The sequence below is a fragment of the Crocodylus porosus genome, unplaced genomic scaffold (assembly GCF_001723895.1).
Source record: "Crocodylus porosus isolate Cpor-Errol unplaced genomic scaffold, CroPor_comp1, whole genome shotgun sequence".
NCBI classification, from domain to species: domain Eukaryota; kingdom Metazoa; phylum Chordata; order Crocodylia; family Crocodylidae; genus Crocodylus; species Crocodylus porosus.
Window position 1 is genome coordinate 67,569,882 of NW_017728949.1, and position 17,242 is coordinate 67,587,123.

The 17,242-nt window shown below is 45.7% G+C and overlaps 1 protein-coding gene across 1 annotated transcript in view; it reads right to left on the reverse strand.

The window, feature by feature from the left end:
- The window catches only part of TMEM163 (transmembrane protein 163), a gene marked incomplete at its 5' end in the record, with an annotated part of 208,546 nt that overhangs the window by 51,776 nt on the left and 139,528 nt on the right, over positions 1 to 17,242 (reverse strand). The window contains one exon of the mRNA XM_019553605.1: positions 10,223 to 10,319. Within this exon, the coding sequence (XP_019409150.1) occupies positions 10,223 to 10,319 (97 nt within the window). The remainder of the gene's footprint in view (positions 1 to 10,222; positions 10,320 to 17,242) is intronic.

The following is a 17,242-nucleotide window of genomic DNA, read 5'->3' on the forward strand; positions in this document are numbered from 1 at the left end:
AAATTGGATGCTTATCTTGCTGGGATCCTATGACCCCAACTGACTTCCTGCCTTTGGGCGGGGGGCTGGACTCGATGATCCTCTGAGGTCCCTTCCAGCCCTAATGTCTATGAATCCTGACCCACTGTGCCACCCCAGGGCACCTGTAGCCTTAAGGGACATTACATGGCTCCACTGCCCTTACACCATGCCCTCGTTGGGACCTCAGCCTTCTCAGCCTCTGCCCCTTTCCTCGGGCTAAAAGCCTCCAGCCTTGGCCCATGGATTCAGGTCCAGCTATCTCGGCTTCTGCCCTGTCGGCTGTTAGTATCTCTGGGCCTCTGACCCCTGTATGCTTTGTGCTGGGCCCCTGGCCCCAAGATCACACTTCTCTGGGAACTGGGTCCTGATTCTGCCCTTATGGGGGTGGGATCCCCGGCCCAATCTCTGCCCTTCCTGGGCTTCAGTCACTTCCTTCAGGCTTCAATCTTCTGCTAAGCATGCCCTGTTCTTTGAGCCCCTAGCTCCTGGAAGAGATCAAGACACTCCCATGCCTCCAGCACTACTGGGACCTCCACCAACCCCTAACAGTCCCAAACCTAAACCACCAGTAGTAAGCTATAACCAAAAATATAAGCACTCTGGCTATAACTAAGCCTCTGGCCTCTTGGCTATATACCAAAAGTCCTACCCAGCCATGGGCCCTGGCTTCTCTCTCTCCCAAGCCCTACCCCGACTCCACAGGGCTGGCCACAGGTGCCCCTAATTAGGTTTGCTAACAGGTCTCCCTGGCAGCCTACCTGTAGCAATGCTTTGTCCCCCTGACTTCCCACTGCTCACATGGGGATTGTCCTGCCGTCCTACTGCAGAGCTAACAGCTGCAGAAAGCACTCATAGTCCCTACTTCCCTGGGACCATTCTCCCAGTCTCACCTCACCTGGGGCTCCCCCTGGACTCTTTCTCCCTTAAAGTAACAAAGGGGCTCAGGTTCTCTGTTACACGCGTACACAGAGAATCAACAACTGTTTTCTCTAAAGTTTCATTATCCAGTAATCATTACCCACTGAGCCAGAGAGATCCTTAAGGCTCAGCAACCCTCTTCATAAGTGATCTTTGGCACTGCCAAAATGAGAAATTTCAATAAGTTGCGATTCATTTTTCAAGATGCACAGGTATCAAATGTTTCCACCGCAGCTTGTTTATGAGTTGTACCAGCTTGAAACCTCACTGAATATTCTAGTTATTTTCCACCTTTGGTCCTAAATCTGAAAACAACTACACTACTAAACTATAGTCATCGTCGCAAACGCCTGCTTGCCTGGTATTAGAAAAAGATTTAAAATTACAAGTTCGCATAATATTTGGAAAGACAAAGTTGAAAAAATGAAGTAAACTTACAGAGCAAGATGACATTTTCTAAACAGAAAAGAAAATGTATAAATTGGGTGGTTAAGCCATGGAGTGGGTATATTTCCTGTGTATATTTAGTTAAGTAACCTCCCCCTCAAAGTTGTACATAATTGCAAAGACTACCTCTTATACTGCTCATCGCAACAGACAGTAATTGTTTTCTTCTTTTAATTCCAGCCAATTATGAGTGTTAAAATGATTTCTAATGGAAGAAGCATACTTATAAAATTCCTAGCTGCTAACCTAGAGGCATGTCCTGGAAATGGGATTACCCAGCTAAGTGATTTTTCCTGTCAACTGATCTACGTAACTTTGTATTTTAAAAAATGCATTAGCTAAGCATCATATTATATGCCCCAGGGAAACTGCAATATTGCAGGATACATATTTCCTCTAATTACATTTTATAATTTTCCCATTGAAGATATTGTTACGGTGCTTAATATAAAGTTCAGAAAATCTCTTTTTGCTGCCTACTTTCCACATAGTCATGGTGCAAACAGAAAAGTTGGCAACACGTATGATCCCCCCATCATGACAGGTAAATTCTGCTTATTGCGCACTGATGACAGTGGGGTCATTGCCCGATGGAAAATCAAAATGACATATTAATTAAGACTATAGGTTGCATCCTTAGGACTGTACTAGACTTGTTGCCATTTCTACGAGTGCATGGCTCATCCATTGGGGTAAAAGAGAAAATTCTGTACAGACAAAATTAACAGAAAATTGATAGGGAAGTTTAGCAAATCCAATCAGGAGTAAGTCCACTAGTTTCACTGGATTTATGCTAGTGAACAGTATTGGGGAATCTAACCCAATTTCTCTGAAAATTCCTGTGGATTAAGAGCTAAATCCATACAAATCCTTTAAATTATGGATTTTCTCCTTCCACCTTTAGTGGAAGTTGTGGGCACTCACTCATGAGATGGGACACTGAAACAGAAATTCATTCGCATACAAATGTCGTTTTGCTCAGATTCATTTAATTTTGGCTGGAATTACTAAGGCTCTGTAACAGGAATCCATTATGTGACCTGATCAGAATTTGAAGATAACATCTCCTTTTACCACATTTCCATGAGATCCAGATGCAACCTTAAAACAAAACCTTGCTGCATACAGGTTTTAAAAGGCACTTACACAACCCTTGATATCCTTTCTATTTTCATTTTACCTAAAATACCCCTTCTGAAATTTATTTCAAGAACAATGGACTCTTTAGATGTAAGACATTACACATTCATTCTGAGAAAATGGCTTATGTAACTTATCCATTCAAAACTAACTTGTGAATGAAATGACCTATATATTATATGGAGCTGGAAATATTATAAAAGTTAGCATAATTATTCCAGTATAATTCAGACTACCCTTTGAGGCTTTTATCCAAGACAATTTACAATTAACATAGTGGAACTTAATTACTTGATATCTCTCTTACATGAGACTTGCTCCTATCTTGAATTACTTGCCCTGAAAATATGCAAATGAAAGTTGACCTCAAAGAAATTATATCTGCCCCAGCACCACACTTTGTAATACTGACAAAGTCAAGGTAATCTAACACATAAATCAAAGGTGTAAAAAGAAGCTTCGTAGTTCTGGCAAACATTCGGTCTCTCATTTTGTTCCACACAAACAGTCATGTAAATCTTGCCAAAGGAAGAGTAGGTTTATATATTCTAAGCACTTTCTCTCTTAAAGACAGATTTTCAATGCTAATCTTGCATTCAGCCTTTGCACATGAATAGGAACATTTTCCAGTGGTACTGTCAGATCTTAGCCACATGATTTCCTTTAAAATCAGAGTCATGCATCTAAAATTTCACACAATGTTTTGAAAAGTTAGAAAACTGTAATCCTAGTGGCCTGAGAGAAGCTGTGCTTTACGTGCATGCTCTCTTCTTTCTTACCCCGCTGGAGTAATTCTACCAATGTCATAAAATTAAACAAAAATATTTCAATGCTAATGATATTGTTTGGGGAGCTGCAGTGCCATACTGAGAATGTGCTTGCTCTTTGGAAAGCCCATGCAATTGGTAGGAGGAACTATTTGCAAAACTGACAGACAGAAATGCAACTCCCTGGTCTAACTTGTGCTGCTTTACAGAAATCACCGTGAGTTAGACCAACTCAGATATTAGCTATTACGGATGTGCGAAGCGGGTAGTACTCAATTCAGATTCGGACCGATTCAGGGGTCAGGGATTCAATTTGCTGATTTGGATCACTGCTCCAATTTGATTTGGCCAAATCTGATGATTTAATTCTGATTTGAAGAATCAGCTATTCGGCCCTAGACAAAGCTTTATATGTTTTTTCTACATACCTCGAGGTACCAGGCGTGGCTCGTGAATGCTGAGATGGTGGGGCGGATGAAGCATCCCACAGGAGCACACAGAAGTTCCCTGCATGCTTGGAGGCGGACCCAGAAGTGGACTGGAAGCATTTCTGATCCAGCCAATGAGTGCAAAGAGGACACCCCCCCCCAGCTTGCCGATCAGCTGTGGGGAGACCATGGATGCACCCCCCAGACCCAGGAGGCACCGGTCACCAAGTCAGGGGGCATAGGGATGCCTTGAGCACTCCACAGTGGACCCAGAAGGACTTCTAGTCCATTTCCATGTCCACCACTGAGCACACAGAGGACTCCTCCCCACCATGCTCCTGTGGGATGCTCCATCCACCCCACCATCTCAGCATTCCTGGTACCACGAGGTATATAGAAAAAACATATAAAGCTGTATCTATTGCTGAATCATCAAATCTATCTGAATTGAATCAGAGGCTTCCAATTCCATTCAGAGAGAGTAATGGGTCTCCTGATTAAATTCGAATTCTGAGATTCAGCCACTGAATCAGGCTGAATCTCCTCTGAACTGAATCAGCAACCGAAGCTTTGCACAGCCCTATTAGCTATTGGGTTGGGAGGGTGGAGGATCAGCTCCAATCTGGAGCCCATCCAGGGATTGAGGCTGTGTCTCTGCAGCCTCTCTCCCCTAGCTCCACCCCGCCACCCCTCATGGCTCTGATGCTATCTCAGGATCGGTGGGGAGAAGGCAGGGGAGGGAGGTCTGTTCTGTAGGTTTCCCAGATGTACTAGAATGGAGGGTAGGTGGACTGGAGCCCCCCACTGAATCCCATCCACCCCCCCACACACAAACTCCAGTGTGGCTGGGGAACCCCCACAATGGACCTCCCTCCCCTGCTTTCTTCCCCCCCGTTCTGAAAACATTGCCAAGAGTGTGCTGAGCTGCGTCAGCCAAGCCCTGCTCCCAGCACACGCATACACAAATTAATGAAGCTGCTCAGTTTTGAAGCACCTTCATCTGAACCCTCATACAGTGAAGGTTCAGATTGCCATAGCGTCAGGCCCTTTTGAAGTGGTTTGCAGCTGTGCACTTGTGTTTGGTCATAACTATAGACTACTTTCCAGGGCCAGTTCAGGCAAAAATTGTCACATCTGTTTGTGCCTATACAGCACTGCTAGTAACAGCAGCAAACAGAAAGAAACAGCCACAATTAGATCACTTGAAGCAGTCATTGATAACATTGGGCATTGCCATTGTGGACTTTTAATCCTGTAGCCCACTGGAGCTTGTTTGCAGCAGGAACCTTTTTATACTCTTCATTCGCTTGTCTCCACACTTTCAGTTTTTATTCATGCATTGCCTATAGGTTCCTCACCTGTTTCCTAACATCCCTAAAACAGAGGCCGATCTGGGAGACAGGACCCTGACTGGAAGGGAGTGTTTTAAAGTAGGGGAGAGTATAATGTGTCAACGATGCCAATTCAGTTTTTGGCCCCTCTAGTGATATTCTGAAGTGGTTTTTATATTGTAGCCACTTGCCCAACAAACTATACTGAGACTTCCAAATCCATCTGACACAGTATTGTTTACCTGCAACTCTACCAATAGATATATAGATATAGATCTATCTTATTTAGTTAGTCCATAAAGGTGCAAATCTAACCTGACTTCTGACAGCATCAGAAAGCCATCTGCTCAGATACTGCTGTGCCTCATATCACAACCTCCCTGCAGGTCTTGCAGCTAATACACATTTAGAAGCACCAAGTGTATGTCAACACAGCTACATTAGGATGGTCCTCCACCCAGATCATCATAACTTGCTTCTCAGTCGAGCTAATGAGACCTAGTAGTATCATGCTCCTTCAGCTAAACTAGAATGCTTTCTGTACCCAAATCAGCTTGTTTAGAGCTAGCTCCGGTACCTACACACAGCAGTGCCTTGTGGCATGTGCCTGTATTTCATTATTCTTCCCAAATAAAGGAATTGTAATATTTAAATCCACAGTGATCTTTTCTACTCTGGATGGTTATGTAGCTCTCAATAAAGGACTGGATGCAGGCTTTATTTTTTGTATAACAACCTAAAATTTTCTACAGTGTAAAACCCCAAGTAGATTCACAGACTCACAGGAAATTAGAGTTGAAAGGGACCTCAGGAGGTCATCTAGTCCAACCCCCTGCTCAAGGCAGGACCATCCCCAACTAGATCATCCCAGCCAAAGCTTTGTGTAGTCTGGTTTTGAAACCATCCAAGGATAGAGCTTCCACCACCACTCTGGGTAACCTGTTCCAGTGTCTTACTACCTTCCTAGTAGGAAAATTCTTACTAATATCTAACCTGAACTTCCCTTGCTGCAACTCGGGACAGTTTGTCCTTGTTCCATCACCTGCCACCACTAAAAACAGTCCAGCTCCATCCTCTTTCAAACCCCCCTTCAGGTAGTTGAAGGCTGCTATTAAATCCTGCCTCGGTCTTCTCTTCTCTAGACTAACTAAGCCCAGTTGCCTCAGTCTTTCCTCAGAAGTCATGTGCCCCAACCCCTGAACCATTTTTGTCACCCTCTCCAATTTGTCCACATCCTTTCTGTAGTGGGGGGCCCAGAACTGAACAGAGTACTGCAGATGTGGCCCCACCAGTGCTTAATAGAGGGGAATAATCATTTCCCTTGACCTACTGACAACACTTCTACCACTGCAGCCCAGTATGCCGTTAGCCTTCTTGGCAACAAGGGCACACTGCTGGCTCATATTCAGCTTATTGTCCACTATAACCCCCAGGTGCTTTTTTGCATCAGCCCCCAGCCTGTACCGGTGCATGAGACTGCTCTGCCCTAAGTGCAGGACTTTGCACTTGTCCTTGTTGTTCCTCATAAGATTTCTTTTAGCCTAATCCTCCAATTTACCTAGGTCACTCTGAATCCTAGCCCTACCCTCCACTATATCTACTCCTCCCCCCAGCTTGGTGTCATCTTCAAACTTGATGAGGGTGCAATCCATCCCATCTTCCAGGTCGTTGATTAAAACAGTGAACAAAACCAACCCCTAGGGCACTCCACTTGATACTGGCTGCCAACTAAACATCGAGCCATTGATTACTAGCCTCTGAGCCCGATGCTCCAGCCAGTTTTCTATCCACCTTACAGTTCATTCATCCAGACCATACTTCCTTAGCTAGCCTGCAAGAAAGCTGTGGGAGACCATATAAAAAGCCTTGCTAAAATCAAGGTATATCACAACCACTGGTCTCCCTGCATCCACAGAGCCAGTCACCTTGTCATAGAAGGCAATCAGATTGATCAGGTGTGACTTGCTCCTGGTGAATCTATGCCAACTCTTCCTAATCACCTTTTTCTCCTCCAAGTGCTCTATGATTTTTCCAAGAACTGAAGTGAAGCTGACCAGTCTGTCGTTCCCTGGATCCTCCTTCTTCCCTTTCTTAAAGGGCTTTGTTTGCCTTTTTCCAATCATCTGAGACCTGTCCTGATCACCATGAGTTTTCAAAGATGATGGCCAATGGCTCTCCAATCACATTAGTCAAATCCCTCAGCACTCTTGGGAGGCATCCAATCTGGCCCCATGGACTTGTACATGTCCAGCTTTTCTAAGTAGTCCCTAACCTATTCTTTCACAAGTGTGGGCTGCTCACCTCCTCCCCAAACTGTGCTGCCTGGTGCAGTAGTCTGGGGGATGAACTTGCCTGTGAAGACTGTGGCAAAAAAGGCATTGCATACTTCAGATTCTTCTGCATCCTCTGTCACAAGGTTGCCTCCCCCATTCAATAAGGGCCCCACACTTTCCATGATCCTCCTCTTGATACCAACTTGTTTGTAGAAACCCTTCATCCGTTGCTAGCTGCAACTCCAAATTGAACTTTGGCCTTCCTGTCTTCATCCTTGCATGCCCAAGCAATGCTCTTATATTCTTCCCTAGTCATTAGTTCAAGTTTCCACTTCTTATAAGCTCCCTTTTTGTGATTTAGTTTACTGAAGAGTTCCCTGCTAAACCAAGCTGGTCTTCTGGCACATGTGCTAGTCTTCCTGCGCATCGGGATGGTTTGTTCCTGCACTCTCAATAAGGCTTCTTTGTAGTACAGCCAACTCTCCTAGACTCCTCTCCCCCTCAGATTGGCTTTCCAGGGAATCCTGCCCATCAGTTCCCTGAGTGAGTCAAAGTCTGTTTTTCTGAAGTCCGGGGTCCTTACTCTGCTGCTCTCCTTCCTTCCTTTCCACAGGATCCTGAACGCTATCATCTTGCGGTCACTGCTGCCCAAGTTGCCATCCACTACTATGTTCCCCATCAATTCTTCCCTGGAGGTGAAGATTTCAGCTTGCTGCCAGAAGTCACAAGCCTCCAGTTTCCAATCTCTTCCAATTTCTTCCTTCTCCAGCATCAAACTGATGAATGCCTCATGGCAAAGGATGCTTCAGAGCCTCGCCAACTCCTGTAGTTCTCTTGCCTGTTCCCTGAGAAATACCACCAGGAGGCACCACTTACACCACTGGCACTCCCCGACCTGGCCATCTCTGGAAGGAACCTAACAAGCCATAGTCCCCACAGCACCAAACCTGGACCTGGGTGGAAGCATCGATGGTGAGCAGTCCTGCTTGGACAGAAGCCTCACAGATGCAAGCAGAGGCAGTGGCAGTGGCTTTGGGATTGCAGCGTCCGCCGGCCATGTCCCTGGGTCTCTTAATCTGCCTCTTCTCCCTAATTGCTCTTGTTCCAAGCAGCCCTTCCCTAGTGAACTCACCTGGAACTGGCCTGTTTGTCTCACTGGCCCCAAAAAATTCCTTTTTCTTTTCCTGCTTCTATATGCCAAGCTGAAAGCTTGCCCCTCTCAAAATGGGGGGAAGGCCCACAAACTGGACTCAAAACTGGCTTGTAAACTGCTTACCCTGTTTGCAGCCCCTGTTCACTGGCTCCCTGGTTGCCTGGGGATTCTTCTTTTATACCCTGCTGGGCCTGGACTGGCTCTGCCCCAGCCACACATTGCACTGAAGATGTCATTAACTAGTGAATCACTTCTTAAGTTGTGACCTGGCCAAATAGTCAATCAATTAATGGAGTGATAGAAGGAGTAAGCCACAAAGTCATTCCACAGAAAATGTGGAATAAGTTTTTGGCTAGTTCCTATTATGCAATTAATTGAACGTGTGCCAAGGGCACCCCGGTGGCTGATGCACCCCCATGGCTGGGGGCCCTGTCAGCTGAGGGTTCTCCCAGTCACAGGAGCTTGCGACTTGCGGGTGCAGGGGGCGCCCAGGATCATGATTCTGGTCTCCCCCTGCACTGGCAATGAGGTATGAAGGGATCTAATGCATTATCCCATCCTACAATCACACCTCTTACCATGTACGTGTGCCATGGCAGGAGGTGCAATTGTGTAGTTCACACATCAGATTCTATCATGCCTTCACCTGAGTGTCTGGAAGGGCCCTAAGAGAATGAACAATTTGAAATTCCGTTTTGCCTTTTTCAGCCCTGCCTCCACCCCCTGCCTGAAATCACATGATCAGGGTCCTGCCCCAGTAATGTGTGGGGCCAAATCAACGAAGCACTACTTTGGCATGGCGAACTGTGTCCACAGGGTTCAATGCCAAAGATATGGTCTTTGATGTTTTATATGTTTAGCTTTCTGAGCACCCAAACTTGACATACATGTGTACATCAGCCAGCAGGTATGTTCAAGATTAAATATTTAGATCAGTGAAAAACAAGAGGGATCTTCTGCCTTTTCCACTGAATAGTCAGGTTGGATGGGTCAAGGATTGACTACTGCTGGAAGCAAGAGGTCAAAAAGGAAGCAAGAAGGGCAAAGTAGAGGTGAGAAACTGGTTGATAGGGAGGGCAGGACTGCTCTGATAGACAAGATAGGGGTTGAGTTCTTAGCTACCCAAAGACCAGAGAACAAGATAAAAGATTTTCCAAAGCCTCTGCATAGCTTGAAGACCTGGCCTTTTCTCCCAGGAGAGGTTAAAACATATTCCCCACTCTACTTTTTCTCCTGTCACCCATGTATATCTCTGGAAGCACAGGCAAGAGCTAGAATACATACACACGCACACTAACCCAAAGTACTTTTTAACGCATTAAAAATGAAATGCATAAGTAAACAGAGCATTCATCCATGGAAACTTTCTGCTCACTACAAAATTTAACCAAAGTAGACAAATCTTGCTTCCATTACCTTCATCAAGCCTTGTTCTCATCAGCTCCTGTAACCCCCAATAGGAATTTTAAGTGAGTAAGACAAATGTGATTAGGCCTGTAATGGTAATGGTAGTCATGTTTGTACATCAAGTAGACCCCACAGACTGCACCCTTGAAACCAGGAAAATGCAAGACCTTGCTTTAAGGTCTTGGACCTCCAATGAGTGCATACAGGCAGTCTAGATATCTGCTGATGCTCCACAGAATTCAGTGGGGCTCTTTCAAAGTGCAAAGATATGCCCTCCTAAATCTCAGTGCAGGACCAGGGACTGGGAGAGCATCACAAAGAACACAAATGATCTTACCACTTCTGGGAGCAACTTATTCGCAAGGTCATGGATGGCTTTGCCCACTATACATAGAGATGACAGAAGAAATATCACACCCAAGATGACACAGGCTCTGAAAAGAAAAAAATGTTGAGAGCTTAATTTGAAACTTTCAGTCCTACTGACTAATAACAGTATAAATGCCTTCAATGAAAAATTATACCAAAGATTAAAAAAGGGTTTACATTAAAGCATGGGACTAGAAGATCATACTAATCCTTTTCCATTTCTTAAACTCTTTACAGGAAGTGAAAAGTGAATGGCAACAGTTATGTATGTAATGTGCCTTATGCGATCCCAAATGATGAATAAGGAAGCATTCTAGAAGCTTTCTTTCTGCTCAGTTTTTGCGTTAGAAATCACCAAACTAAATTTTCCTGGGAAGATTTTTTGGATAACCTGGATAGTAATTATCACAGGAACCTGAAGCCTTGATTGCAGTTCACCCTTCTCCAAACTGACAAAAGACAAAAGATTACAAATGAGAAGTTAGAAGAATTACAGCTCAGGTTTCAATATCACACTACAGGAAGTCGAGGGAGCTTAATGCCTGAAGGACCCAGATGTGGCTCAGAGTCCCGTTGTACCGATCACAGTATAAAATTAATGCAAAAAGACCATCCGTTCCCTGAGATGCTTACAGTCTGGGTTTGTGAAAAGATGCAACATGTGAACACAGAAAACAAATGGAGCAATGCTTAAGAAGTTCAGGTAACAGTGAAGCAACATGTTTTGCAAAGGACTGGCAACTCAGGAATTCCCAGCATTTCCACCCACAAAATGATCCCTATTACTCTTACCTGGGGGGGGACAGGTTAATAGAATACAGTTAACTGAATAGGTGAGGGGAAGCTGCTGTGTGTGGGTAGTGAGCCCTGGGCACTCAGTAAAGGGGGGCACCAGGCATATGATGCGGAGTTGAAGCAGGGCAAGAGGAGGTGTCAGAAGTCACTGCCAAGAGTCCTGCAGTCACTACCAAATTCATTTTCATCTTCACTTGCCACACAAAACTGTGGTGGTTGTAGGGCCTCATCATGCAGTCCTACCTCCACTCTGCTCTGTGATCCTCCATGCAGCTGAACGCTCAAGCTCCCCTATCATGTTGGCACCCTAGGGTACAAACTATCAAGTAGGCCAGGGCTGGACTAGGCTGGAATCAGAGTGGCATTTAGGGAAGGTATAGCGCTTAACTTCTGATTAGGGACCTACAAAATTAGGAGGAACTTCATTAGGAGGAACTTCTTCACAGTTAGAGTGGCCAAGGTCTGGAATGGGCTCCCAAGGGAGGTGGTGCTCTCCCCTACCCTGGGGGTCTTCAAGAGGAGGTTGGATGGGCATCTGGCTGGGGTCATCTGAACCCAGCACTCTTTCCTGTCTAGGCAGGGGGTCAGACTCGATGATCTATTGAGGTCCCTTCCGACCCTAACATCTATGAATTTATGACTCTATGACTATGAAATTCATGGTGGAAGTAAAGCGTGTGGCGGTTCCTTTAACCTGACATGATCCCCCACATGCACCTCCCCCTCCCATCACTGCTGATTAGTGGAGGACCCCATCACTCCCTCCTGATCAGCAGGGAAGCTAAACCCACAGTTTTAAACATGGCATGATTTTTGCCTCCCCGCCAGTCAGCAGCAAACAGAAAGGCTGTCCAGGGCCCCTTAGCCAGTCTGTGGTGGGAGACAAAAGCAGCGCCATATTTAAAACCACAGTTTTCTCCTCCCCGCTGATCAGAAGCAAGCTGCAAGCGGGGACCCTCCACCAATCAGCAGGGGAAATGGGGGAACATGCAAGATTAAAGGTCCCTACTTCTGATATTCCTGAAAGAAAGATTGGCCACACTGGTACCAGAACACATGGCGCAGAACGCTGATTCCTTTCAGTAGCGGGCCCCCAATGCAAGCCAGTCCCTTTCGGTATCTATACATTTATACCACTACTTGGTCTAATTCTCCTGGAAAATGCTACCTTATTAATACTATTCTGTATGAAAGGAACAAAGCAAATTATAACAGTAAACTGTTTTCAATGCTATATATTTTTAGAAATCAGTTTTTTACAAGTATATTTTCCTTTAAAATTTGTCAAAGAAAGTAATGTTCTGGTATTCTGTTCCTGGCACCTATCTGTCAGCTCAAGCTGAGGTTGCTATTATTAGCACAACCCTGTGCTACTATTTTTAATAATTCAGACATTGGGCCATCTGGTTGTTTGGCAAACCTGGTAACATTCCCATCACACTCTGTGTAGGGGCTGCAGCGAAATTAGCACTGCTCTAAAGTCAGGAATTCAGGTACAGTGCAGATCCAGCATTCAAGTACTTCACTCATTGATGGAAGCAGGTCAGATTCTGAAACACAAGGCTGCATCCACTCTGCATCACACCACTGGCTCCTAAGGGCATGCTTCATGTTGCTTCTGCAGTGCCACTGAGACACCTAATAGCTCTTGCCCATGGCAGATCCAAGGGGTTGAAATGGCACAATCACACCTTTCAGCTGTGCAGCGCATGCCCAGTGAACTCTTTGGCTCACTGGCCTGTCAGGGAAGCTGCTGCTGGCGTTCCACATGTGTTGTGAGCTCTGAGCTCACCAGCTGGTCCGTCAGGAAGGCAAGCAGCAGCCGCATGCACCCCCTGGGCTCTGGACCTGCATGAGAGCAGGGGATCTAGCCAGAGCCTGCATCAACCAGCTGGAGAGCTCCGAGCTCACAACACATGCGAAACTGGCAGTAGCTGCCGTGAAAGACCAATGAATGCAGAGTTCACTGGCATCCAGGACTGAGACAAGAGAGGTACAGCCACACAGCTCATGGTTCCTGCCCTGTATAAGGCAAATGCAGCAATGAGGCAGTGACACTCCCTGCAACTGCTCAAGATCTCCACCTCCAGAGCACTTCTTATATTCTGTTTTCTGCACGTCTTTGGACCACATCTGATGAAGTGAGCTTCAGCCCATGAAGGCTTGTGCTATATATTTTTGTTAGATTATATTATATATATTATATTATACACACACACACACTTTGGTTAGTCTATAAGGTGCAAATCTACTCTTCCTTCTACTTGACTTCAGACAAACCTGGGTAACTATATTTCGCCAAAGTGCTTGACAACAGTGGCATAGGGTGCTCTCAAGGCAGCCTTGCTGCCTCTTCTCTGGCTTGGTGAGGCTGTACTTCCCAGGAGCACTGCAGAAGTTGTATAGCTCTAAGTAAATGGTCCATGGAAGATGTTTGCAGAAGTACAGAGAAAGTGTTGTTGAGACAGGGAGGCCTTGAGTACCAGAAATGTGGATACAAGTCTGCTGCATCAGTCTTGTGGAAATGGTTGAATCTTTGTTGGCCTTTGCAGCCTGGCTACTTAGAAGCCACTTTCAGTCTGCTCTCCCTCAGTTCATGGTGAAGAAAGTGCACAGATCAGGGCAGTAGAAGTCAGTACTTTGTATATCATCCCTCAGGCTCCTAGCATGATACTAGGAGCTCATGGTACTCTGAGCTCTCCAGCTGGTCAATGCATGGTAGAAGGTACTTTGTACATCATCCCTCTGGCTCCTAGCATGGTGAGAGTACCAGAGATCTGCACCTCTGTGAGCTGCTCTAATTTAAGCGCCTGCAGAGTCCATGTGTATTCAGCATCCCACGCTTCAGAATGATGGCAGGGGCATTTTAAACTAAAGCTCATTCAATGAGCATTAGTTAATGCACCCCCACCACAATTCTGAAAGGCGGGGGGACACTGAATACATGTGATGCGGCGGCTGCTGGAGCATGCTAATTAGACTCAATTAATTGAGTCTGCTCTGACCAGAGCAGAGCTCTATCATGTGTATAGGTGCCCTAGGTGATCATCACATTCACTGATTTGACATCGACAAGTCTCCTCTACAGGGAAAGCAATGCAGAAGTAATGATAAAAGGAAGACAGATCATTTCCAAAGGGAAGTGAGGACTTGCAAAGAAGAAAGGAGGTTTCTCAGACACTTCATTGCGAAGTTATAGAAAAAAAAAACGTGTCCCAATAGTAGATTAACTTTTACAGATTTATAAAATATATATATATAAGATATATATTACAGTTAAGTCAAGTGCAAGAGGTTCTATCAAGCTTACAGGTTTTCTATTTTCAGTATCACCTTTACATAATATTTGTAAATACATACTTTCTTTTATGCCATATTTACTCAAATCCAAGCCACAGCAGGGTAGGGGACAAACTTAAGACAACCCTCCAATAATTAGATTCCATACATGGGAAATGATAACAAATTCATATTTTCCATGTATAGAATCTAGAGGTGCACCAGTAAACCAGTGGCATATTGGATTGGCACCAATAAAAGGAAAATTAACATTATCGGCCATTGGCTTTTTTTGGACGATGTAGCTGATGTCACTGATAAATGCTGCGTGCATGTACGCAGCCACAGCATGCACACAGCTAGGAATGCAGCTCAGCAGCATGGAGAGCACTATCTGGCTGGTAAGTCTGTGGGGGAGGGAGAGGGAAAGGGGCCTGGGGGCACAGATCAAGGCCCTCATGGTGAGGGAGGCAGAGGCTGGGGTTGGGGCTTGGGCATTACCTGCCCAGCCCAGCCAGGGCAGTGAATACAACCCCGGGGCCAGGAGCCAGATGGAGCCACAGGCAGCCCATGCAGGGGATGTGGGGGCAGGGGAGAGGGAGCAGCTCCTCGCCACTGCGTGCACCTCCAAGGGAGGCATGGAAGGGCATATACCCCCTGGATCTGCACATGGGATGAGGGCAAGCTGCCTGCTGTGGGCAAGAGGCTGTGCCAGCTTTGTCCCAGTGTGGGGGCTGGGAAGGGCTGGGCAGGCTCAGCTACACAGAGCAGGCAGAGGAGCTGGGAGGGGTGGCTACAGGGAATTTGGGGGTGCCTATACTCCCCCGGGCCTCTCCTTAGCACCGCCCTTGCTCAAGACACTGTGCTTTGCTGCCCTTCCCTCAGGAGCCCTGTGCTGGCTGCACAAGGGCAAGGCAGCATAACAGTACCCTGTAGTCACCCCTCCCAGTGCCACTGCCACCATCTGCCCCACACAGCTGAGAAAAGGCCGGGAAAAGGCCAGCACAGCCCCTGGACCTGAGACTGCAGTGGGCAGCCTGCCCTTACCCCACACACAAACCCAGGGGGGCACATACCCCCCTTGCTTCCCCCCAGGGTGTGTGCAGTGATGGGGAGCTACCCACCTCCCACCTGTCCCCCAGACAAGCTGCCTGTGGCTCCATCCCTCTCCCAGCCCCAGGGTTGCATTCACCACCCTGGCTGGGCTGGGCAGCACCTGCCCCTACCCCACTCCCTCCTTCCCCCCCTCCCTGTGGGGTCCTCAATCTGCACCCCATGCCCCTTCCTTCCCCCACGCCAGACTTACCAACTGGACGCTGCTCTCCATGCTGCTGGGCTGCATTCATGTGAATCAGCTATCGGATTGGTATCAGCTGATATGGCTGGTTAATAATTGGCTATCAGTACCAGCCAAAAAAAGCTTTATTGGTGCACCCTTAATAGAATCTGATTGTTGAGGGGTAATCTTAAAGTCAAAATAGTCTCAGATTTTGGTAAATACAGTAGCACTTAGCACTATAATGGGTCTTTCTAGATTAGATTATCCCATGAAAAAGATATACAAGTAGCCCAATTTATTGATGAAGCAACAGAAGCATGGAGATCAATTCCAGTTATATCTTGCTTGAAGATGCAACTAGCTTAACTGACTGAAAACACATCTGGCCCACAGAGACTGAAGGTCACACACACACTAGGTTGATGGAAAGCAAAACCAGCATATTTTCATCTCATGCAGGACCATACGGACATTTTATCTACAGCAAAAATAGAGGGAGAAATGGCATTGTCATTTTTGAACTGGTTAAACCCCAACCAATGTATGAATGCATGTGCTAGGTCCATTTTCCCCCACTCATGAAGGACACTATACAATTAGACTTTCCTATGCTAAAAGACATTGCTCAGACCCTAGGTAATTCACTCTCAGGGAAGGGGAGATAATGTGCGTACTGCAATCATCCCTTTATAGTTCTGCAGAAGAAATGTTTAACCCATATTTGTTGCTTCCACTTCGTTGGCAAAGGTTCCTGTGGATCCACTGAAATGGTACATGGCTCAGTCATGCTAACCATATCCCTTTCCTGGACAGGAACCAGTTCTAACATCTGAAACACTCTTCCCTCCTCCCCACACATCCAGCCAACGCAGCCACCCCTGGATCACACACTTAGTTACACCAGGAGAAAAAACCAAAACTCAAGCCATCTTCAGCTGCTTGCTTTACCTCAATGAAAGACCTGTCACTGCTCATAACTGGTCCATGGCTTGGGAGTTTTAACCAAATTTCTTTGAACATTTATATAGATCCAGGTTCTGTGGAACCTAGTTCTCTGTTAGAAAGGATTCTCCTATTTCTGCGTAAACTAAAATAAATAAAAAGTGAAGGAATACAAAGGAGTTATAGTTGCTCAAAATGGGTAGGAGCCATTAACGGTCTAATAATAAAAGTATTAATAACAAAGAGAAATGCAGTCCACTGGCTCAAGTCAGCATTCAATCATCATATCTAGCAAAGTTAGTATTTCTTTTAAATGCTAGCTGTGGGAATCTGCAGCCATGTAAAATTCATAAGTAGCTATATAAGTAAGGCACAGCCCTTTAATTACTTGAGTACATGTCTCTCCCTCCTGAGCACACTAATTTACCTGCAAGATAGCTAGAACAAAGTACTGGGTGCTGCCCTCTTTCAACCTCCAATATGACAGAAAAAAAAACCTGTCTAGACTAGAAATCATACTATATTCTATTTAAAGAAAAATGTCCAAAATAAGAGATGTTCAAAAATGAACACACACTTTATCATAGAATCATAGAAGTAGACCAGCATTGCATAGAGGGGGAGGATCACCTCCCTGGCTCTACTTGAGATGCACCTGTGGATGCATGACAAGGTGCGGTTAGCCCTACCAAC